Below are 25,176 nucleotides of genomic sequence, written 5' to 3' on the forward strand. Positions count from 1 at the left end.
TTTGGGTGCATCATTTTTCGAATAAACTGCAATAGTTTTGTTTGAACTTGCATCCCTTGAGCCTGTAATCCCAGAAATCCAACTGCTATAGTTACACAGACATTCACATTAGATTTATCAGTAGACTTTTCTTTTAGGTTATATTAGAAACACGTTAGATGTAGTCCTAAGCAAGTTTTACTTTGGTGCTACATTGAGAAGTAGAGGCAGGAACTAAGGCTGGCCATACATGTTCAATGTTCTTGTACAATTTCCCTTTAGATTTACCTTAAAGCGGAGTTCCATCCTAGTTATACATTTTTTTATAAAAATACCCCCGGGACAGTCAGGGCTAGCACATTCCACAATGGCTAGCCTCTGATCTGTCCCGGGTTGCACTTACCTTTCAGGAGAAATACTTACCTTGAAATTGTCTTCTCCAGCGCTGCCATCTCAGGTGTGGGCAGCTTGAAGCCAGCGCGATCCTCTTCCGCGTCCTCTTCGGTCCTCTTCCTTCTTCTTCGGTCCCACGATGCACTGCACCGGCCCCGACGTCACTTCCGGGTCGCGCGCGTCATCACTCCACAGCTTCTGGGCATGCCCAGAAGCTGTTTAGAAGGGAATGACGCGCGCGCCCCGGAACTGACGTCGGGGCCGGTGCAGGCGCAATGATTCCTGGGGGCGATGACGTTCAGCTCCCAGGAATCATTGCAAAAGCCAGGAAGTGACGAATCGCCGTGGCCGCCGAGGGGAGGAAGAAGGAAGTAAGGTGAGTATATTTTCTCTAAAAGGTAAGTGAAAAAAAAAAAAAATTGCGATTATCCATTTGTTTTTCAGGTGACCGGGAGCGAGAAGATGGAGGTAAGTATAAATTTCGGGTGGAACTCCGCTTTAAGCTATGTAGCACAAGGGCCTGCCTAATTGGATACAATTGAAAGTTGTTTCGTTTTGACCTCATATTATATGTTATTTGGTAAATCTAATGGAAATTGTACAAGCAAATTGAACTTGTTAGGCCAGTCTTAGAAATCAGATTGTAATCTCACAATAAATTAAATAGCAATCATTTAACGCAGGCATTGCTAATTGGCGGACCACAGTTTGGACCTGAAAAGACTGACAGTCCTATCCAGACCACCACATTGGTGCCACTTAGCACCCTAGGTCTACTCTTCTGGGGCTCCACACCCTGCCCAGCTGCCGTCGTCATCCTCACGGCAAGGCAAAGAGTAAGAGGTACAGCAGATTTTTGACGGAGAGTGGAATTTGCCCAATTTTCAAGTTGACAAGCAGATGGCTGGTTGCTAGGACACTGGGAGGTCATAGAAACCAACCACCAGACTGCTGAAAAGAAAAATTGGAGCAGCTCCTATCCTCTGTTCATACCTTCCATGAATCTCACCCTCTGCCCTGCTGTATAACGTAGAAATGTGAAGAAGGGGGGCAGTGATCAGAGCAGGGGGTGGGAGTGACGAAAACACTGATAAGAAGGGAAGGCTGTGATGTAAAGGTGGGGACTGTGATGGTTAAGGTGGGGCCTGTGATATGAAGAGGGGACAGTGGCCACTGACCTAAGAAGGGGCTGTAATGTGAAGGGGTAGTGAGAACACAGATGTAAAGCGAGGACTGTGATGAAAAGGGGGGCCTGAGGATACAGATGTAAAAGGGAGACTGATATGAAAGGAGGTACTAAGGAGACTAATTTAAAGAGGGGGTAGAAACTGTGAGGCAAATGGAGGGAACTGAGGGCATTGATGTAAAGGGGGGGACCTGTGATGTGAAGGGGTACTGAGAACACTAATGTAAAAAGGGGTCTACGATGTTACAGGGGGCTATGATGTGAAGGGGAGACTGAGGATACGGATGTAAAAAAGAAGGGCTGTGATGTAAGGTGAAGGGGGGTAGGGAAGACACTGATGTAAAGGGGAGACTGTGATAGAAAGGAGTAGGTAATGATGTGAAAGGGTACTGAGGACATTAATGTAAAGAGGGGTCTGTGATATAAAAGGGGGCTGTGATGTGAAGAGGGGAAACTGAGGGAAATAAAGTAAATGGGGGACTGTGATAGATAGGAGGGAGGCTGTGATGTGAACAGGAGACTGGGGATACCGATGTAAAAGGAGGTCTGTGATGTAACAAAGGGGGGGGGGGTACTGATAAAACTGAGGAGGTAAAAAGGGGGGCTGTGATGTATAGGGGGGGCTGTTTATTATTTTAATTTAAAAAAATGCCTTTACGACCGCTTTAAAAAGTATTACTATGGACTGACTCCCATTACAATATAAAATATGTGCTGCAGCCCTTTTTATTTTTTAAATGTGTCCTCACTTACAGTTTTCTTTTAGTTCTCCTAAGAGTCCCACAAATTCCTGTTGATCCTACAGTAAAAATCAATCTGATGCAGCTATCTGTGATAGCATGGCAACGCTGCACTGCTCTCCTGAATTCAGAGCACAGTTATCACTCATGTAGACTGTGTCTGCCTGCAATATATTGGAATGGGAAGATGGATGTAGGAGGCATGGAAGCATTGCCACCACATTGCCTCTGTTGCCAAAACCCTACCAAGGTGAACTGCAGTGTTTGAATAGTCGAGCAAGCGAGACACAAATAATGGAGGATTTGGCTCACTCAAAGGAGGTAGCAGAAGGTTTTTATTTTATGAGGCTTGTGCATCACATAATTGGATTTGGCACTTGTTTTTATTGTCAAATAGGCATTTTTAGTTGTACCTTTAAGGACCAGGCCTATTTCTGACACTTGTTGCTTACAAGTTAAAATCCGTATTGTTTGCTAGAACCCCCAAACATTATATATACAGTATATACTTTTAGCAAAGACTCTGGAGAATACAGTGGCAGTCAGACATTTTTTGTGCAGCTGTCTTTTAAACGCAATTTATTTGGAAAAATACACTTCAATGAATATATAAAAAAGGAAATAGTAAAGTTAGCCCAATTTTTTTGTATATTGTGAAAGATGATGTCACACCAAGTAAATAGATACCCAACATGTTACGATTTAAAATTACAAAGTTTAAAATTACACAAACTCGTGGAATAGCAAAAAAAAAGTACGGTACTTAAAAATCTCCATAGGGGACCCTGTAAAAAAATTTAACGGTTACCAGTTTAAAGTTACAGAGAAGGTCTTTAGCAAGAATTATTGCTCTTGCTCTGATGATCGCAGCGATACATCACATGTGTGATTTGAACACCGTTTACAATTGGGGGCACGACTTACGCATGCGTTTTCTTTGGTGTGCGAGCACACCGCAACGGGGGGCACAAAAAATGTTTTTCCTATTTAATTTTTATTTTTTTTACCATCCCTTTAACAAAAAAATCACTTTTATTGCTGTCACAAAGGATGTAAACATTCCTTGTGACAGCAAAAGGCAGTGCCAGGTACTCTTTACGGAGGTATCTTGGGTCAAAAAGATACTTTAAAAGTATTAAAAACGCCAAAATCTGCATTTTTGAATACTGTCATTTTTTTTTAAATTAGCACCATTGGCAGACCTGTAAACCAGAAGTGACGTCGCTTCCGGGTTACTACATCGGAGACCCCACTGAAGCCAAATCCGACTTTGTTTGGGACTCCAACCAGCTGGCGGGAATGCTGGCTGGTCGCTCGGGTCTCCCAATGGCGGTGGGAGGAGGTTAAGCCCTCCCGCTCATTGTGATAACAGCCAATCAAGTGTGAAGGGGGAAGGGAAGGGGAATGCCGCTCAGGTGTACGCCCAATGTGGTGCTGGCTAGATCCGCCATCCGGAAACATGTATATGGAATTGTAGAGCCGCACACAGGTAGATGAAATCCAAAAGAGTGTCTTTATTCTTCAAAATCATCCAGGACAAACAGACAGTGTGAGGAACAGAATATGTCCAAGGTAGACGCGTTTCACGGCTCGAATGGCCGCTTACTCATTACCACGGTGTGGGATAGCAGAAATCGGTCAATATTTAAAGATGAGTGAACCAGGAAATTGATTGTTGCGACTCCTCGCAACTGTGTATCATTAGCTAATCAACCACATGGAACATCCGATTGTTCCGCGATCCAACACCAGGACATGTCAAAGCACACATGAAACAACTTAACAATTGTGTGAAAACAATGATTAAAAACGATACATTCAAATAGATCTACAAATGAATGTAATTTGTAAAAACAACAAAGTTAGCGCAGAAGAGTTAGATATACACATGCCGATTCAGTGTAAGAAACCATATACACAATTTGAATGCAAATAGAGTCACATAGAGCTACAAATAATCATGTATCCTTCATTGGTGTGTGGTTTCTTAATGGTGCAATATGAGGACTAAGGAAAACAGAAATGTGAAATAAAGAAAACTTTGATTGTATATATATGTGCACATATATGTATAGTGTAATATTATCTCTATGTACATGTGCCATATAAATATCCCGGAGGGATAAAAATAAATGAAAAGTGTGTATTGGATATATATATGTGAAATAGTAATGATGATGTGGTGACAGTGAAACGAATGTGAATATGTATGTATAATGAAAATATGCTGAATAATAGTGTGTGTGATGAAAGTCAGTAAAAAAGGAAACCAAAGTGATAAACAAAAATACAAAGAGTGTGAATGAAAAGTATAAAAACTGTATGAAAAGAATATATGTATGGGAAATGTGAAAAAAAAAAAATGAAAAAATGAAAGATAATTATTTGTAAATGAAAAAATTTGTGTATGTGTGGAAAAACAAATGTGTGGAAATGTGTATAAAAAAGTGTTGTTGTGAATAACTACATTTTCCTTAGAGACATCACATGCATATGACCATATCGAGATCCGAATGTCTGTAAGCATAATTATAAACTTAATAAACGAAATATAACAATATACAGACATAGGATTCAAGAACACTGTTGAGACATATTAAATCGCATTGAAGCATGTATCGGCATGTGTATCGTCCAAATGCGCGATGTGTGTATTATCGTTTGGATGGAGTCCCAAAAGAACAATGAAAGACCCCCCCAATATTGACCAAGAATATTACTGATGTTTAATTACTACCTTTCTATTTACTGTAAGTAATCTATATAAAAGGCTGGGAAAACGCCCCCTAGCCTAAATATGGTCAATGGGATAGGTAGTAGTGGGGATCAATAAATCCAAGAAAAAAGATTGTTACAATTTGTCAATTGGGACAAAATCCAAAACGAAAAAGCAATAAGTACCCTCATTTAAAGTAGTTGGAACGAAACATGTAAATCATGGAAAATCTTACAAAAAGCAGATGTAAAATTGAACAAAGATATATATATATATGCCAATACATCTACAATGTACAGAATCCAATGTGTAAAAATACAAAAACTAATAATTACAAAATCCGCGAAGATTATAGATGTATCAGGCGAACACATAACAAAATGATAATGTAAAAATGATGATGTGAAAACCCCACAATAATGGCATGTCCTCAAAAACGCCACAAGGGATGATGGTTGACTGGGAGAGACGTCACTCATAAAAATGAGTGACATCCCACTCCCAATTTAAACCATGGGGCATCCGAGTGTGGAGCCTGAAGATCCACTGAACTTTTTTACACAATAATCTGAAAACATCTCAACCTCTGATGGGTCTAGTGATATGGTCGATGACTTGGACCTGTACCAGGGACATGTCGCCATCGTGATTGTTATTAAAATGTTTTGCTATGTTAGTTGATTTAAAGGTTCGTATGTCACTGAGGTGCTCCCGGAATCGATCTTTGAGCTTGCGAGTAGTTCTACCTACATATTGAATAGAACATGCTTTGCATGTAATTAAATAGATCAAATATTGGGTGTTGCAGTTGAAAAAATCTTTTATGTTGTACACTTTGCTGTCATAAGTAGAGACAATTTTGTCTTTTGGGATGATGTGGAAACAAGTGATGCAGTCAGTCATGCCGCACTTGAAATTTCCCTTACAAAATAGCCATGTTTTAGATGTGTTGGGTTTTTTTGTAGTATATAGACTGGGTGATAAGGCATTGCCTAGAGTGGCAGCCCTCTTGGCCACTATATTTACCCCATTTTCAATAATGTTAGCACAAATATCATCTGTATATAAAGTGGGTCGATATTTGTGAATGATGTTTTTTATTTTATTAAATTCCAAACTGTAGGGTAAGGACAATGTGACTAAAGAGGTTTTGTTGTCAAAATTCTTAGAAACAGTTTTTTTATTTTTCCGTTGAAACATATTTTTATTATTATTATTGTATTTTTTAGTGTGACGGGGAGCGCCAGAGTTTGTGTCCTGAGTGTTATTGGGTACCGCACATTTTTCAGTGTGTGGTGAGTCTCCTAAGGGTGTCGATGATAAAAGTTCGGACCGGCTCTTGTTTAGAGCAATAAAATAAGCCCTATTTAGCATCCATTTAGGATATCCTCGCTCTAAAAACCGATGATAAAGTAAGGATGCCTGTATTTTAAACTCCGACAGGTCACTGCATAATCTACGTACTCTACGAAATTGACCAATAGGGATTCCTTTTTACTGTATGTATTGGGTGACTGGAACCTGCATGCAATAAACTGTTTCCAGATAATGGCTTTCTATAGAGATTGGATGTGACCTTGTTATTGGCGTGACCCAAGGCCACATCCAAAAACTCTATATTGTCCATATTTTTGATGCCTGTAAATTTTAAGTTGTATGGATTACAGTTCAGGTATGATAAAAAACTGTCGAGATCAACATCCCTGTGACAGATAAAAATCAGATCGTCTATGTAACGATAGTACAGAGCGATCTGATCTCTAAACGGATTTCTACCTCCAAAGATGTGGGGTCTCTCCCACCAACCCATGTATAGGTTGGCGAGAGAGGGGGAAAACTTGGCCCCCATCGCTGCCCCACATCTTTGGAGGTAAAAAGTACCGTCAAAAGAGAAAAAATTGTGTGTTAAAAGAAAATGCAACACCTCAAGGATATAAATTTGCAAATCAGCATGAATATGAGTATGTTGTTTAAGAAAAGTATCAATAGCAGTGATGGCCAAATTGTGGGGAATAGAGGAGTATAGGCTAGACACGTCACACGTGATCCAGGAATATTCCTGTGACCACGTGAACTTGTCCATGACATTCAAAAGATGTTTGGTGTCTCTTAAATAACTGGGAAGATCTAATACCAAATCTTGTAATTGGCCGTCAAGCCATTCCCCAAGTTTCTCGCAGAGAGAACCTATCCCAGAGACAATAGGTCTCCCCAAGACCGGGTTCAAACCCTTGTGGACCTTGGGGAGATGGTGAAATATAGGGGTGATTGGATGATCTGGGACTAGTTTTTCTGCTTCTTTCAAAGAGAAAGCACCAAGAGTTAAACCTTTTCTAACTAAAATTTGAAGCTCTGCTTTGTAGATGTTGGTAGGGTCACTTTTTAAAAGTTGATAAGTGTGTGTATCTGTAAGTTGTCTGAGGGCTTCATTTTTATAGGTTTCACTATCCTGAACCACTATTGCACCCCCTTTGTCCGCGTTCCTGATTATGATGGACGTATCTTCTTTTAAAGTTTTAAGTGAGACTCTTTCTTGTGTAGTTAAATTATCTAAGGACCTAGGTATGGAAGATGGTGTGTTTGTGGCCAGACTAAATATGTCTCTCTCCACTAGTTTTTGACAGAGATCCATATTTTGTGAGCGTGATTGAATAGGGTAAAAGTCAGAGAAAGTAGTTAATGGAACTCTTTTAGCTCCCACTTCTCTGTGTTCAGTTAATGGAATAATATTCTCTAAGGCTAAATCCTCTAATTCAACCACGGCACATGTCTCCCGAAAAGTGAGTGAGGATCTATCTATGTGGGGAGATGGAGTTAGATCTGTATCATCAAACATGTCAGCGGTGTCATTAAAAAAATTCCTTTTAAGAGTTAAATTTCGAACAAACTTGTTTACTTGTAAAACTGTCTGAAAGGGGTCAAAATGGGCATGTGGGCAGAAGTTTAAACCTTTAGACAGTAAACTAATGTCCTCAGTAGTTAGAGTTCTTTTAGATAAATTAATAACATTATTACTTGCATTTTCTCTTTTGCCATTGAGGAGTCCCATTTCTATTTGCGGTGATGTCTGAGGCGGTATTTGCCATTTGTATGTCCGGTGGGGTCTTCTTCCTCCCCTCCTTGTGCGCCTTTGCCCTTTTTCTTTGTGAAATGTCTGTTTCGTTTGGTTGAACCGTTTTTTGAAGCCGATGACACGTTGGACGTATTTCCAGATCTTGATTCCATTGATGTATCCGATGTGGGGGCCATTGATGTATCTGTGCCTCCCACATCAGGATCAGAAAAACTAACTCGTTTTTTGTTGGAATATTGACGATGCCATGGATTAGTTTTCTTCCACGTATAGACATTTTTGGTGTCGTAATCAATCTCATCCCGGAGCAGTTTATCTTGTTTTCCTTTTATAATGTCCATTTCTAATTTATCGATTTTCTCATTGAGATTTTGATCGAGATCGACAAACAAAGAAGAGTCTTTAAATGATGAAAGTTCCATTTGCAATGAAGAGATATCTTTCTGTAGTTTGTCCAATTCCAAACTCTTGGATTCAACAATCAATCTCATGAGGTCAAAAGAACATTTGGAAAGTGTATCTGTCCATTGTAACTTTAGGTCCTCATTGTACAATTCGAACGTGGGGAATTTTTTGATGCGAAGGCCTCTTGGGATTCTGCTGACATCGATATATTCATTTAATGTTGTCTTTTCCCAGTAGGCTTTGACTTCTTTGGTCATGAGTTTTTCTAATTTGTGGAAAGTGGTTTTGATCAGTGATGAAGAATCATCTTTTGCTTTTTTCAATGTTGCCTGGGCATCCTGTCTAAGCGGATTATTGCTTAGTAGTCTGAGCGTCCGACTAGTCGAGGGTACCTCCATATCTGTTCCGTGTATGGAATGACACACTGTCTGTATAGAGTCCTTGTATAAAGTCCGTAGGTATGAAGAAATAATGAAGTAGTAAAGCTGGACTCACCGAGCTGGCTTAAATCGCGGAGATCATCAAGTGTGAAGGGGGAAGGGAATGGGAATGCCGCTCAGGTGTACGTCCAATGTGGTGCTGGCTAGATCCGCCATCCGGAAACATGCATATGGAATTGTAGAGCCGCACACAGGTAGATGAAATTAAAAAGAGTGTCTTTATTCTTCAAAATCATCCAGGACAAACAGACAGTGTGAGGAACAGAATATGTCCAAGGTAGACGCGTTTCACGGCTCGAATGGCCGCTTACTCATTACCACGGTGTGGGATAGCAGAAATCGGTCAATATTTAAAGATGAGTGAACCAGGAAATTGATTGTTGCGACTCCTCGCAACTGTGTATCATTAGCTAATCAACCACATGGAACATCCGATTGTTCCGCGATCCAACACCAGGACATGTCAAAGCACACATGAAACAACTTAACAATTGTGTGAAAACAGTGATTAAAAACGATACATTCAAATAGATCTACAAATGAATGTAATTTGTAAAAACAACAAAGTTAGCGCAGAAGAGTTAGATATACACATGCCGATTCAGTGTAAGAAACCATATACACAATTTGAATGCAAATAGAGTCACATAGAGCTACAAATAATCATGTATCCTTCATTGGTGTGTGGTTTCTTAATGGTGCAATATGAGGACTAAGGAAAACAGAAATGTGAAATATAAAGAAAACTTTGATTGTATATATATGTGCACATATATGTATAGTGTAATATTATCTCTATGTACATGTGCCATATAAATATCCCGGAGGGATAAAAATAAATGAAAAGTGTGTATTGGATATATATATGTGAAATAGTAATGATGATGTGGTGACAGTGAAACGAATGTGAATATGTATGTATAATGAAAATATGCTGAATAATAGTGTGTGTGATGAAAGTCAGTAAAAAAGGAAACCAAAGTGATAAACAAAAATACAAAGAGTGTGAATGAAAAGTATAAAAACTGTATGAAAAGAATATATGTATGGGAAATGTGAAAAAAAAAAAAAAAAAAAAATGAAAAAATGAAAGATTATTATTTGTAAATGAAAAAATTTGTGTATGTGTGGAAAAACAAATGTGTGGAAATGTGTATAAAAAAGTGTTGTTGTGAATAACTACATTTTCCTTAGAGACATCACATGCATATGACCATATCGAGATCCGAATGTCTGTAAGCATAATTATAAACTTAATAAACGAAATATAACAATATACAGACATAGGATTCAAGAACACTGTTGAGACATATTAAATCGCATTGAAGCATGTATCGGCATGTGTATCGTCCAAATGCGCGATGTGTGTATTATCGTTTGGATGGAGTCCCAAAAGAACAATGAAAGACCCCCCCAATATTGACCAAGAATATTACTGATGTTTAATTACTACCTTTCTATTTACTGTAAGTAATCTATATAAAAGGCTGGGAAAACGCCCCCTAGCCTAAATATGGTCAATGGGATAGGTAGTAGTGGGGATCAATAAATCCAAGAAAAAAGATTGTTACAATTTGTCAATTGGGACAAAATCCAAAACGAAAAAGCAATAAGTACCCTCATTTAAAGTAGTCGGAACGAAACATGTAAATCATGGAAAATCTTACAAAAAGCAGATGTAAAATTGAACAAAGATATATATATATATGCCAATACATCTACAATGTACAGAATCCAATGTGTAAAAATACAGGGTCCCCTATGGAGATTTTTATCCTCTGCACCGCCGGCTCTCACCGATATCAGTCTGCAATCGTGACTGGAAAGACTACCCTGCAGTAGAGCGATCTGAAAGTGAGACTTGAAGCGCTCATGGACAGCAGTGTGGAAGGGATGACGTTGATGGCGGTGCGTAGGATGATCTATGTGGACAGCTTTACCCCGGATGATTGCATACTTAGGTGTGCCTGTTTTAATCATCAACCATGTGAGTTGCTAAATGTTGTTTCTTGAATAAATGTAACCATATTGCTACACTTATGCCCCATACACACGTGCAGATTATCTGCAGACTTTTGTCTGCAGACTTACCAAAACCATATAATATGAGGTCAAACCTAAACACTTTCAATTTGTATGCAATCCGGCAGGCCCTTGCACTACATAGAAAAGGTAAGTCTGCAGACAAAAGTCTGCAGATAATCTGCACGTGTGTATGGGGCATTAGAGGCACCTCTCTTCTCTTTTATACTCAGTTGTGACATGACTCTACTTGTATATCAAGACATCGTTTGTTTATCAAGTCAAAATTTATAAAAAAACAAAAATGTTGCTGGTCTTGCAAAACACTCTCAAACCAAGTTACTCTCAATCCAAGGTTTTACTGTATTTCATGTTTTTTTTTTTTTTTTTTTCTAATTCTGATGAATATTGCTTACAGCTAGTGAAAGTATTCTCAGTATTCAGTATCTCAGAAAATTTGAATATTGTGAAAAATGTCAATATTGTAGACTCATGGTGTCACACTCTAATCAGCTAATTAACTCAAAACACCTGTAAAGGTTCCCTGAGCCTTTAAATGGTCTCTGTGTCTAAGTAGGTAGGTTACACAATCATGGGGAAGACTGCGGACTTGACAGTTGTCCAGATGACAGTCATTGATAACCTAGACAAGGAGGGCAAGTCACAAAAAATGGATTTTTGTAAGAACTTACCGTAAAATCCTTTTCTCTTAAGCTCATTGACAGACGTAGTCTTCTTGATTCTCAAGAGCTGGGTTATGTTGTCTCCGCAGGAGTAGGACTAGGCAGAATGACAAAACGTTCTGGCTCCACCCTAGGGGCAGTCCCTGAGGGTATATCCTCCCTCTCTCTGCTACAGGGAATCAGTTCTGTTTAAAGCAGTACAGAGAATTTAACCCAACCCAACTCAATGATAGAGGGGCGGGTACTACGTCTGTCAATGAGCTTAAGAGAAAAGGATTTTACGGTAAGTTCTTACAAAAATCCATTTTTCTCTATCGCTCATTGACAGACGTAGTCTTCTTGATTCTCAAGAGCTGGGACATCCAGAAGCAGTGCCACAAATGAGGGGTGGGATTGACAAAATCAAATCCAATCTAGAAGGCCCAACCGGTGCCAAACTAGAAGTTTTTAAAGGCTCATTATAAACAAAGAATGAGGCTAAAGAAACATTTTTCCAACGGAAAAAAACCCTCGAGGTAGACCACTGGTCTCCTCAAATTGCGGCCTGCAAAACCTTGCGGCCAAATGAGGCATCAGACGATGCCATTACATCAACTTTAAAATGTTTAGAGAAGGTATGCACCGACGACCAAGTAGCCGCCTTGCACACCTGGACCACTGACGCCTGATGGCGAAAGGCCCATGGCGCACTAAGTGCCCGAGTGGAGTGCGCCTTAACAGGGAATGGGGGCTCCCAACCCTTAATAGAATAAGCCTGCACTACCGTCTGTCTGATCCATCTGGAAATGGTCGCGGCAGATGCAGGCAACCCCTTTTTGGGTCCATCTGGGATCACAAAAAGTGAATCCGTCTTGCGAAACGAGTCTGTCGTTTTCAAGTATACCCTGATCGCCCGGACCACATCCAAGGAGTGCAAAGCAAATTCCAGAGGATGACTGGGCTTAGGACACAGGGAAGGTAATACAATTTCTTCATTCAGATGAAATTCTGAAACCACTTTTGGTAGGAAGGATGGATTCGGACGAAGAACCACCTTATCTCTATGAACCACCAGATATGGTGAACGACAAGATAATGCGGCCAGTTCTGACACCCTGCGTGCAGAAGTAATAGCCACCAAGAAGGCCACCTTCTGGGACAACGTGGGTAGAGGAATCTCCCTAATATCTTCAAAGGGAGGTTTCTGAAGAACCGACAACACTAGATTAAGATCCCAGGGGGGTAACGGCGCGTGCACTGGCGGAGCCAGATGTCGCACCCCCTGGATGAAATTCCGCCCCAAGGAATGAGTAGCCAAAGGCTTCTGAAAGAAGATGGCTAATGCTGAGACCTGACCCTTGATAGTACTCAAGGCCAGTTTCTGCTCAACCCCTTGTTGCAGAAAAGCCAATATTCGACTAATCGAATAAGACAGAGGACGGAACCCCAAAGGTTCACACCATGCAATGTAGGACTTCCATGTGCGATGATAAATCTTTCTGGAAGTCACTTTCCTTGCTTCAACTAGAGTAGGAATAACTGAAGCTGACAAACCTTTGTCCTTCAGCACCTGGGTCTCAATAGCCAGGCCGTTAAGGCCAGCGATCGTAAAGCAGGATGGAAGATCGGTCCCTGAGACAGTAGATCCTCCCTGAGAGGAAGTCTCCATGGGACGTCCGCCACCAGTCTGACCATGTCGGCGTACCAAGCTCGACGAGGCCAGTCCGGAGCTACCAGGATTACTGGGATTCCTTCCTCCTCTACCCTGCGAAGAAGTCTTGGCAGTAACGCGAGAGGAGGGAAGGCATATATTAGCTGGTATTGCCCCCACGGGGCGATCAGTGCGTCTGCGGTTTCTGCTAGAGGATCGCGGGAGCGAGCCACGAATCTCTGAACTTTCCTGTTGAATCGTGATGCCAACAGATCCACATCCGGGGTGCCCCACCGTAGGCACAACTGGTGGAAAACGTCTGGATGGAGGGACCGTTCCCCCTGATCCAGGGTCTGACGGCTGAGATAATCTGCCTGCCAATTCTCCACCCCCGGAATGAACACCGCAGAGATTGTTGGAACAAATCGTTCCGCCCAGCGAAGAATGCAAGCCACTTCTTTGGCCGCTCGGACACTCTTGGTGCCCCCCTGATGATTGACATAAGCCACGGCTGTGGCATTGTCCGACTGGATCCGAACCGGGCTGCCCTGGAGCTGCTCGGTCCAGTGAATCAGACAAAGTCTGATCGCTCTCAGTTCCAATACATTTATCGGTAACCTGGATTCTTCTGGGGACCAAAGTCCCTGGACAGATAACTGACCAAGAATTCCTCCCCATCCGGATAGACTGGCATCCGTGGTCACTATCGTCCAATATATTGGCAGAAATGACTTTCCCTGGCTGAGCATTGGAGACCGAAGCCACCAAACCAGAGACTCTCTGGTCTGTTTGCTCAATCGTATCTGATTGTCCAGGGATTCCGGATTCCGATTCCATCTGAGAAGAATCTCTTGCTGAAGAATTCGGGTATGGGACTGGGCAAATGGGACTGCTTCGAATGAAGCCACCATCAACCCCAGAACCCTCATGCACGTCCGAAGGGAAGACCAGCTGTTGGACAGTAACAACTGGACTGCTGATTGAATCTTTCGAAGTTTCCCTACCGGAAGGAAAACTCTCGTCCTGACTGTGTCTAGAATTAGACCCAGATATTCGAGCCTCTGGGTGGGAACCAGAAATGACTTTTGCTGGTTCACCAGCCACCCGAATTCCTGTAAAGAAATCATAGTAATTTCTATGTTTTGTAGCAAGGTCTGAGGAGACTCTGCATGAAGCAGAAGATCGTCTAGGTAACCTAGAATCGATATACCTCTTTGGCGCAGAAGTGCCAACATTGGGGCCAACACCTTTGTGAAGACCCGCGGAGCCGTGGCGAGACCGAAAGGTAACGCCACAAACTGATAGTGGTTCTCCTCTACGGAAAAGCGTAGAAAACGCTGATGTCCTGCGAAAATGGGAATGTGAAGATAGGCGTCCTTGATGTCTATGGACGCTAGGACATCCCCTGGATGCAGGAAGGCTGCTACCGTGCGAATGGACTCCATTCTGAATCTTCTTATGTTGACGAAAGAATTGAGTGCTCTTAAGTCCAGAATTGGACGCACTTTGCCCTCTTTCCTGGGTATTGTAAACAGGTTTGAATAAAACCCTTGAAACCGTTCTGTCCAAGGAACGTGGACTACCACTCCTTGTTGTAGTAAATCTGTGACTGCTCTCCTCAGATCTTCTAAACGATCTGCGGATAGACGGATATTGGAAGGGAAGAATCGCGCCGGTGGGAGAGATCGAAACTCGATCTTGTACCCTGACCTTATGACTTCGCAAACCCAATTGTCCGGGATTCTGGAAAGCCATGGATCCGGGAACCGGCGAAGACGTCCCCCCACCCCAGTTATGGGTGGGGGCGCACCTTCAGGCTTTGGATGGTTTATCTTCAGGTCTGGAGGGGGCGGGCTTTTGCTTGCCCGACCAACGACCCCTGACGCCTCCTGTAGGAGCTTTGGAGGACTTAGTTTTTTCACCCGCTGGACGAAAAAACCTCTTGTGAGCAGAAAAAGAAGGCCCTCGTCTTTGACGAGTTCCTCTACCTTTAAAATTTTGCGGTAAAAAGGTGCTTTTTCCACCGGTGAGATCCTTAATGATCTCATCTAAGTTGGCTCCAAATAGACGCTCTCCTGAAAAGGGGATATTAGCCAATGCTTTTTTGGAACCTTGGTCGGCTAACCAACCTTTTAGCCACAGTGTACGCCTGAGAACCACTGCTGAGACTGATGCTCGCGCCATTAATGGAGTGGCGTCTAACGCCGCATCACATACAAACTGTAAAACCTGTATCATTTGTTCCAACAAATCTGATACCGCCTGAGGGACTTCTTCTAAGTCCCGGCGTAACCACTTGGTCCATTCAGTTACAGCCTGCGAAACCAGACCAATAGCAATTATTGGTCTGAAAGCTGATCCAATCAAGGAAAACATGGTGCGAGACATAGCTTCTATCTTGCGATCCACTGGATCTTTAAAAGACGGAGCGTCTTCTAAAGGAATAACCGTGGCTTTATTCAATCTAGCAATAGGTGAATCCACCACAGGTGGTTCTGTCCATTTCTTAATAAGGGTTTCCTCAAACGGATAACGCCTGTCAATGCGTTTAGAAATATTAAAAGTGCGTTTTGGCAGACGCCATTCTTCTTCGATTGGATTGCCAAAACATTTGGGCAATGGAAAAACCTTCGCCACTTTGATGCGCTTTTTAGTCCCAAAAGGGATCTCAGTTTCAGCTATTTCCGATGGAGTACCCTGTAACCTTAAAGTCTCTTGAACAGATACAATGAGTGCGTTTACCAACGCTTCCTCTCGGGCTATGGCGGATGCCGAAACATCCTCCTCACTGTCTGAAGAGACAGGACCCGAGACACCAATACCAGATGAAGTACCTGCAACTGCAGAAATAGGCTCAGAGTCTGAATCCGAAGTTTCAGATAATAAGGGGTTAGGCGGGGGTCGCTTTCTTGCGCCCTGTCCCTGACAAGCCACTTCCACCCGGGACACAAAAGTTTCCATAATAGCTGACAAAGATTCAATTGTCAATGGGGTGCTGGAGGATCCCGCAGACCCCTCGAGGGGATCCGGAGGAGATACATGAGTGGCAGGGTCCATGTTAATACAGGACACCTTTGCCAGCAAAAACAAAAAAACTTTTTCTTTTTTTTTTTTTTTTTTGTGTGTCTCCCCCTAGCGCAATAGCGCCCCTCAGAGTACCTGCTTCTCGATCCCAGAGAGAGAGAGAGGGACCCCCAAGGCTCACCAACCGATGCAGTGCAGTTTCCAACAAACTGCAGTCAGCGTCTGTCTTACACAGACTGGAAGGAGCTGTTTGCTTTTTTCCCGGGCAGAAGGCGTGGCTCCGCCCCCTGTGTACGCCTTCCGGCGTTCCCAGCCCTCCACGAGGTAGCTGGGCTCACAAAACATGGCCGCCCCCATAGAAGAGACATAAGACTCCAAAAACATGGCGGCCGGCGTGACCTGAGGACATACATGCATTCGGTCTACGGCAAAATGGCGGCGGACCGCCGATATCGTCTTCCCAGCACATCCACCTGCACTCTGCTAAGAGGTGACATATGGATCTACAGAGATACACTGCACATAAGGTAGGATTATACCTCCTATGTCTGCTGTAATTTACAGTCTGCTGGGTAGAGTGTTAGCTCTTGAACCAAGTCCACTTCCCACAAACACATGCTGTATTACAAGGGGGACTTGTAAGTATCAGATATATACTGACCATATATGGAGGGGCCCATAATATATACTGCCTCATAATGAGGAAAAAAAGGGAACGTTTGCTCACCATACCGAACCGACAGGCACCCTCTCTTCACAATACCCTCTCCACCGGGGTGGGGGTTTGTGGACGCCTCGACTCTCTGGTACCTGGCGTCCAAGCGAGCTTTTAACTCGCAAAGTCAGTCCCTTTGCTGGGACTCCGTCGCGGCCGACTCAGCGCACTGGTCTGCACGCGCTCTTAGGCAGAAACCGGGGTGACCACTGGATCTCAACATCCAGCCCGTCGCCCGGCCCCGCATACTTACTTGAATATGTCGCGGCCGACCAAGCGCAATGCCATGGTCTGCGCGCGCTCGTAGGCCGGCTGGGGTGACCACAAGTGTCGCCCAGTCCGGCATTTTTGCTTGAAGATCTCACAGGAAAAAAACACTGGAGAAAACTACCTAAAAAATGTCTTTTTCTTAAAGAAAAAAAGTCTTGCCAGGACCAAAAGATCCCAGCAAGGAACTTAGGTCCTTACTCCTGACTAGACAGAAAAAAACTGATTCCCTGTAGCAGAGAGAGGGAGGATATACCCTCAGGGACTGCCCCTAGGGTGGAGCCAGAACGTTTTGTCATTCTGCCTAGTCCTACTCCTGCGGAGACAACATAACCCAGCTCTTGAGAATCAAGAAGACTACGTCTGTCAATGAGCGATAGAGAAAGGTCATTGCTAAAGAAGCTGTCCTTTCACAGAGTGCTGTATCCAAGCATATTAATGGAAAGTTGAGTAGAAAGACAAAACGTGTGTTAGAAAAAGGAGCACAAGCAACAGGGATAACCACAGCCTTAAAAGAATTGTAAAGCAAAGGATATTCAAGAATTTGGGGGGAGATTCACAAGTAGTGGCCTACAGCTGGTGTCAGTGCTTCAAGAGCCACCACACAGATGTATCCAGGATATACAATTGTCACATTCCTTGTGTCAAGCCACTCTTGAACCAGAGACCATGTCAGAACCATCTTACTGGGCTAAGGAGAAAAAGGACTGGACTGCTGCTCAGTGGTCCAAAGGCCTCTTTTCAGATAAAAGCAATGTTTGCATTTTATTTGGAAATCAAGGTCCCAGAGTCTGGAGGAAGAGTGGAGAGGCACAGAACCCAAGTTGCATGAGATCCAATGTGAAGTTTCCAAAATCAGTGATGATTTGGGGAGCCATGTCATCTGCTGGTGTTGGTCCAGTGTGTTTTATCAAGTCCAAAGCCAGTGCAGCCCTCTAACAGGAAATTCTAGAGCTCTTCATGCTTCCCTCTGCTGACCAGCTTTATGGAGATGTGCATTTATATTCCAGCAGGACTTGACATCTGCCGACACTGCCAAAAGTGCCAATATGTGGGGGGAATAGGGGTGATTTACAAATTTTTTTTTTTTTTTACACTGTCCCATAACAAAAAAATGGATTTTTGTAAGATCTTACCGTAAAATCCTTTTCTCTTAAGCTCATTAACAGACGTAGTCCTTGTTGATTCAACACACTCGGGTTATGCTGCCCTCTACAGGAGTAGGACTAGACAGGAAAGAAAACGTTCTGGCCACACCCTAGGGGCAGTCCCAGAGGGTATATCCTCTCACTTCCTGCTCTAGCAAATCAGTTATGTCACAAAGCAGTGTTTAGAGAATTTAACCCAACCCAACTCAAAAACAGAGGGGCGGGTACTATGTCTGTCAATGAGCTTAAGAGAAAAGGATTTTACGGTAAGATCTTACAAAAATCCATTTTTCTCTGTCGCTCATTGACAGACGTAGTCCTCGTTGATTCAACACACTCGGGACGTCCCAAAGCAGTACCACAAATGAGGGGTGGGAAAATGGAAAACAAATCCAATCTAGAAGGCCCAACCGGTGCCAACTAGAAGTTTCCAATGCTCATCAATTAAAGATGAGATTCAACAGAAAATTCCAACAGAAAACAACCCTCGAGGTAGACCACCGGTCTCCTCAAATTGCGGCCTGCAAACCTTGCGGCCAAATGAGGCATCCACCGATGCCATCACATAAATCTTATAAAATTTTGTAAAGGTATGTACCGACGACCAGGTGGCCGCCTTACATACCTGGACCACTGATGCCTGATGGTGGAAAGCCCAGGAGTACTGAGCGCTCGAGTGAAGTGCGCCCTAACAGGGAACGGAGGATTCCGACCCTTACTAGAATAAGCCTGTACCACCGTCTGTCTAATCCATTTGGAGATAGTCGCGGCAGATGCAGGCAACCCCTTTCTGGGGCCATCCGTGATCACAAAAAGTGAATCCGTCTTACGGAATGATTCCGTAGCCTTCAGGTATACCCTGATTGCCCGAACCACATCCAAGGAATGCAACGCATGTTCCTGATGATGATTGGGCTGAGGACACAAGGAAGGTAGTACAATATCTTCATTCAGATGAAGCCTGAAACCACCTTTGGAAGAAAGGATGGCTTAGGATGAAGAACTACCTTATCCCTCTGAATCACTAAATATGGGGACTGGTCTGACAATGCAGCCAGTTCTGACACCCTGCGTGCAGAAGTAATAGCCACCAAGAAGGCCACCTTCTGGAATAAAGTAAACAAGGGAATCTCCCTGATGCTTTCAAAAGGAGGATTCTTCAGAACCGACAACCAAATTAAAATCCCAGGGCGATAAGGGCGCGCGGACTGGTGGAGCCAGGTGCCGCATCCCCTGGATGAAATTCCGCACCAAGGACTTAATAGTCAAAGGCTTCTGAAAGAAGATTGCTAATGCTGAAACCTGACCCTTGATGGTGCTCAAGGCTAGTTTCTGCTCAACCCCCTTTCGCAGAAAGGCCAATATTCGGGTCACCGAATAGGTACGTGGAGGAATTTCTAAAGATTCGCACCACGCGATATACGTCTTCCATGTGCGATAATAGGCCTTGCTGGAAGTCGCTTTCCCTGCTTTAATTAGCGTAGGAATAACTGAAGCTGACAACCCTCTGTCCTTCAGTACCTGGGTCTCAATGGCCAGGCCATTAAACCCAGCGATTGTAAAGCACAATGGAAGATCGGTCCTTGAGACCGCAGACACTCCCTGAGAAGAAGTTCCCAAGGAACGTTCGCGACTAGCATGTCCAAGTCGGCCGGACCGGCTTGACGAGGCTAGCCTAGAATTTCCAGGACAACTGGAGTTCCCTCCATCTCCATCCTGCGGAGAAATCTCAGCAGCAATCTGAGATGAGGGAATCCCTTTAATAGCTGACACTGCCTTTACAGGCCGTTCAGCGCGTCTGCTGCGTCCACTGGAGCATCGTGGGCGCGCATTACCAATCTCCGCGCCTTCGGGATGCTGTGAAGAAGGCACAGATGGTGAAATCCTTGGCGAATGACTTATGTCATCACCCTGATATTGCCTGACTGGATCCGAACCAGGCTGCCCTAGAGCTATCTGGCCCTGGCAATCCGACAAAGTCTGATCGTTCTCTGTTCCCACACATTATTTAGACACCTGATTCCTATCACGAGTGGTGATTTCTCCTGGTTAAACATTAGAGACCGAAGTCACCCGGCTAGAGGCTCCTTGGTCTGTCCGTTCAACCGGATCCGATTCTTGTGGGGAACTGATGCTAATCTTTGGAAAAGGTAAAGAAAATGATCTGTTCAGGGAATGGTAACTACCGCTCCCTGTAGTACTTACGCTGACCCAGCATTTTAACCACAGCACACGTCTGAGGATTACCGCTGACATAGATGCATGCCCTAATAGGGGGGTAGCATCCAAGGCTGCGTCACAGACAATCTGTAGTCCTTATATAATCTGTTCCATCAAAACAGATGTTGACTGGGGGATACCTTTCCCCTTCAGGTCCTGGCGCACCAATCTCGCCCATTCCGTAAATGTCTGAGAACTATATCAAATGACAATAACTGGTCTAAAGGCTGATCCTATCAGGGAAAGATAGTGCGGGACTCCGCTTCTACCTTCCGATCCACCGAATTCTTAAAGGACGAAGCGTCCTCCACTGAAAAAAAACGTGGCTTTATTCAGTCTGGAAATAGGTGGATCCACCACTGGTGATACCGTCCATTTCTTAATGAGGGATTCCTCAAACGGATAGCGTCTAGCAATGCGCTTGGAACTAGTAAAGGTACGCTTAGAATGATCCCATACCTCTTTAATCTTTTTACCCAAACACTTGGGTAAAGAAAAAACCTTCACCGTCCTGGTGGGTCTGCTAGTACCAAAGGGAAATTCCTTTTTATTTGCCTCTGCCGGAAAAACCTCAAGTCTTAAGGTTTCCCGAACCGCACAACTAGTGCGTCCACCAATGCTTCTTCCTGATTTATGGCGGAAGCATGAACGTTCTCCTCACTGTCTGAGGGAACCTTACCTGAGATAACAGCCCCTGCAGAGGGGCCTGCAGCTGCAATAACCATCTCAGCATCTTAATCTGAAGTCTCAGACGATATAGGGGTAGGCGGGGGTCACTTTCTTGACCCCCGTTCCTGACAGGCCGTCTCCACCCGAGCCACCAAAGACTTCAAAACTGCTGTGAATGCATCCATACTTTGTGCACTGGCGGGTCCCGCGGCCCCCCCCGAGGGAAACCGGTGGGGGTACCTGTGTGGCAGGGTCCATGATAATTCCAGATACTGTCCGGAAAAAAACAATTTGCCAAAAAGAAATAAAACTTTTTTATATATTTTTTTTTTTTTTTCAGACCCCCAGCGCCACAAAGCCCCTCAGTGTTGCCTGCTTAGGGACCCCTACAAAGCGAGAGAGAGAGAGAGATAGATCCCAGGGCTCACCACTTGATGCTCAGAGTTTTCAAATGCACTTTGTCTCAGCGCTGTCTAGAACAGACGGGAAGTCTTTTGGCTGGCTTCCCGGGAAAAAAGGAGGCGGCTCCGCCCCTCTACACGCCTTCCGGTGCCTCCCCTAGCTCCACGAGGTGTTTGAGTCACCTCAAACATGGCCGCCCCCATGCTGGAGACACGAGGCTACGCCAAAATGGCAGCCTCGTGCGAACTACCAGACAATGGCGGCAGCCTGCACAGAATAGCGGCATGTCTGCAGAAGGATCTCGGCCTCACAACCCTTCACCCTCATGGTGGTCAGCATGGTCGGAGGTACCGGACCCTGGCGGGCCGTATGCGGTCCGTGGCCGTCGGGAGGCATCTGCTTAGCTGGAAGAATGATCTGGAATGCAGTATACATGTATAGACATCGCCCTGTGGCTTCTGACAGGTAGGATACCTTACACTATCACAGTAAAGTTCTAGTACTGCCCCTGACTTCAATCATTTTAACATCTTTGCAATTAGATTGTCAGCTCCCAAACCAAGCCTCCTGGCTTCTTGTTCACAAAAATCACACTCAAACAGGGGGATCTGTGACATGTTATAGGATAGAGGGAAGACCCATCCTTACCATTACAGAGAGGGGCCCGCGTTCACCACAAGACCCGTCAGGGGGAAAGGGAGAACATACTACTCACCATACCGGAACCAGGCGGGCGCCAACTCCTGACAGTACCCCTCTCCACCGAGGTGGGAGGGCTGTCGACCAATCCGGACGCCGTGACTCATGGTCTTTGGCGTTTCAGCGAGACGTTTAACTCGCAGGGTCAGTCCCCGTCCAGTGGGACTATGTCGCGGCCGACCCAGCGCGGAGCTATGGCCTGCACGCGCTCGTAGGCTGAACTGGGGTGACCACTGGATCTCAACATCCAGCCCGTCGCCCAGTTCAGCTTTCTTGCTTGAAGATCTCACAGGAACACTGGAGAAAAAAGCTGTCTAAAAAATGTTTCTAAGAAAAATATCCTGCCAGGACCGAAGATCCCAGCAAGGTATCTAGGTTCTTACTCCTAACTAGACAGAAAAAAACTGATTTGCTAGAGCAGGAAGTGAGAGGATATACCCTCTGGGACTGCCCCTAGGGTGTGGCCAGAACGTTTTCTTTCCTGTCTAGTCCTACTCCTGTAGAGGGCAGCATAACCCGAGTGTGTTGAATCAACGAGGACTACGTCTGTCAATGAGCGACAGAGAAATGTTTTTTGATCATTTTTTTTCCTATCCTTGTGACGAAAAAAAGCAGTGACAGGTCCCCTTTATGGAGCGATGCGGGGTCAATAAGACCCCACATTTATGCTCTGTAATGCAAAGCATTATATAAAAAAAAAAAAATATATATATATATATATATTAATCTAATGTCCTTGTTTACATTGGGCCGGAACTGGATGTGATATCATGACGTCGCTCCGGTCCTAGGCCTCCTACCGAGGAAGACTTTTGACTATGGTCCGGGGTAAGGAGGTGGTTAATAGTGCAGGCTTCAAAAACACACAACTACTGCCCTCTGCTTGAGCATGTGAGTGTGCTGGGACTTCAGTGGATCACTCAAATTCGGATACACAGAGAGAAATTTGCTTGCTAAAGTGTAATAGGAGCTTGCCGATTGTGGTTTCTTGCCTGGATTTACTTTTTAAGGTCTTATGCACACTAGAGCTGCACGATTCTGGCCAAAATGAGAATCACGATTTTTTAGCTTTGAATAAAGATCACGATTCTCTGTGTAACAAAAAAAATTTGGATAACTTTACTGTTATGTTTTTTTTTTATTCATTAAAGTTTATTAATTGCGTTTGAAAGACTGCTGCGCAAATACAGTGTGACATAAAATATTACAACAATCGCCATTTTATTCTGTAGGGTCTCTGCTAAAAAAAAATACATAAAATGTTTGGGGGTTCTAAGTACTTTTCTAGCAAAAAAAAATGATTTTAACTTGCAAGCAACAAGTGTCAGAAGAGGTTAAACTTCCTTTCTCCCTGGCAGAGGGAAGGAAAAGATACAATGTAATCATTTTGTTTATAGTTACTGGGAGATTTAATGCTAAGAGCCCATTCACACTAGCGCGACTTGTGAGGCAACTTGTGTTGCCCCAGGTAGCTTGACATAACACAAGCAATGTTAATCAATCAGTGCCGTCTTAATTGGCACTACTGAAGTTGCTCCGACTTCAGAAAAGAGTCCTGTACTACTTTGAGGCGACCTGTCCCATATACTTCAATGGGAGTTGCCTCCTTATCTTAATTGACACGACTTGTTATCAGACTTTCCAGGAAGAAGAAAGAGATTAGCCAGGCATTCCCCACAGACAAAGTCTCCTGTCTCTTCAAAGTAGTGCACAAGTCTCTTCCAAGTCTCTTCCAAGTCTCTTCCAAGTCTCTTCCAAGTCTCTTCCAAGTCTCTTCCAAGTCTCTTCCAAGTCACGGGGCGACTTTGTGGTAGTGGTAGTGTGAATCAGCTGTGATAGGCGTTTGCGGGAGGAAAGATACAATGTAATCATTTTGTTTATAGTTACTGGGAGTTTTCCACAGCTGTTTTCTCTGCTCCCTCAGCTATGCAAAGAATCGAGCATATGTCAGGTTTAGATCGTCAGGGGGGGTGAATCGAGATCGCGATTTTCATACGATTAATCGTGCAGCTCTAATGCACACTGGATATTTTTAACACTGCTCCTAGGGATGGCTAGCATTTATTTTCCTGCCTCCAAACACTGATGCCTGTTAGGCCTTTGGGAGGACAGTAAAAGGAAGAAGAAAAAAAAAAAGACCCACTGCCAACGCATCCAGGAGCAGCACCTGTAAACGGGGGTAAATGCGCATTAACGCTGTGTTTAGCACTTTAGCATCTCATTTCAATGGCCAGAATAATTAAATTATGAAACTAACGCCCAAGCGATTGACGCGCCTAAATGCGTTTACAAGTGACAAACATTTTTTTTTCTGCCGAAACACCGCTGCCAGGAGGAAAAGCATCAAGGAGAGATAGCAAACATGCAGTGTACATGAAGCCTAACGCTGGTTACAATAAGAAAGATGGTGAATATTACAATTCCAGAAATAACTTACTGAGCAGTTACTTCGGTCCTCTTCATCTTTTTCCTCATAGTAAAAATAGACAAAGGGGATCCACAAAAACACACAGAACAGAATCATTGAATATAATGCTGAAAAAGAAAGGGGGGGACACAAAACAAAATGTTAATGCATACTATTCTTAATCAGAAACTGAATTTTAAATATCCATACTATTTTTGAAATTCAACTATAAATCATAAATCATGGCCAAGAATGTGGTAAACGTGAATTCAAAAACTGAAGCCCTAGTATTGTTACTTTTGCCCAGTTTAACCACCGACTGTTTTGTCAACTTGGCATAGTCTGGGGCATGTCTTCT

The 25,176-nt window shown here is 43.7% G+C and overlaps 1 protein-coding gene across 1 annotated transcript in view; it reads right to left on the reverse strand.

Annotated features, from left to right (window-relative positions):
* LMBRD1 (LMBR1 domain containing 1) overlaps positions 1-25,176 on the reverse strand; it is a 413,956-nt gene that overhangs the window by 245,467 nt on the left and 143,313 nt on the right. Inside the window, exon 4 of the mRNA XM_082251576.1 lies at positions 24,849-24,946. Within this exon, the coding sequence (XP_082107702.1) occupies positions 24,849-24,946 (98 nt within the window). The remainder of the gene's footprint in view (positions 1-24,848; positions 24,947-25,176) is intronic.

Source organism: Pelophylax lessonae, assembly GCF_965119305.1.
Source record: "Pelophylax lessonae genome assembly, chromosome: 3".
Lineage (NCBI taxonomy): Eukaryota > Metazoa > Chordata > Amphibia > Anura > Ranidae > Pelophylax > Pelophylax lessonae.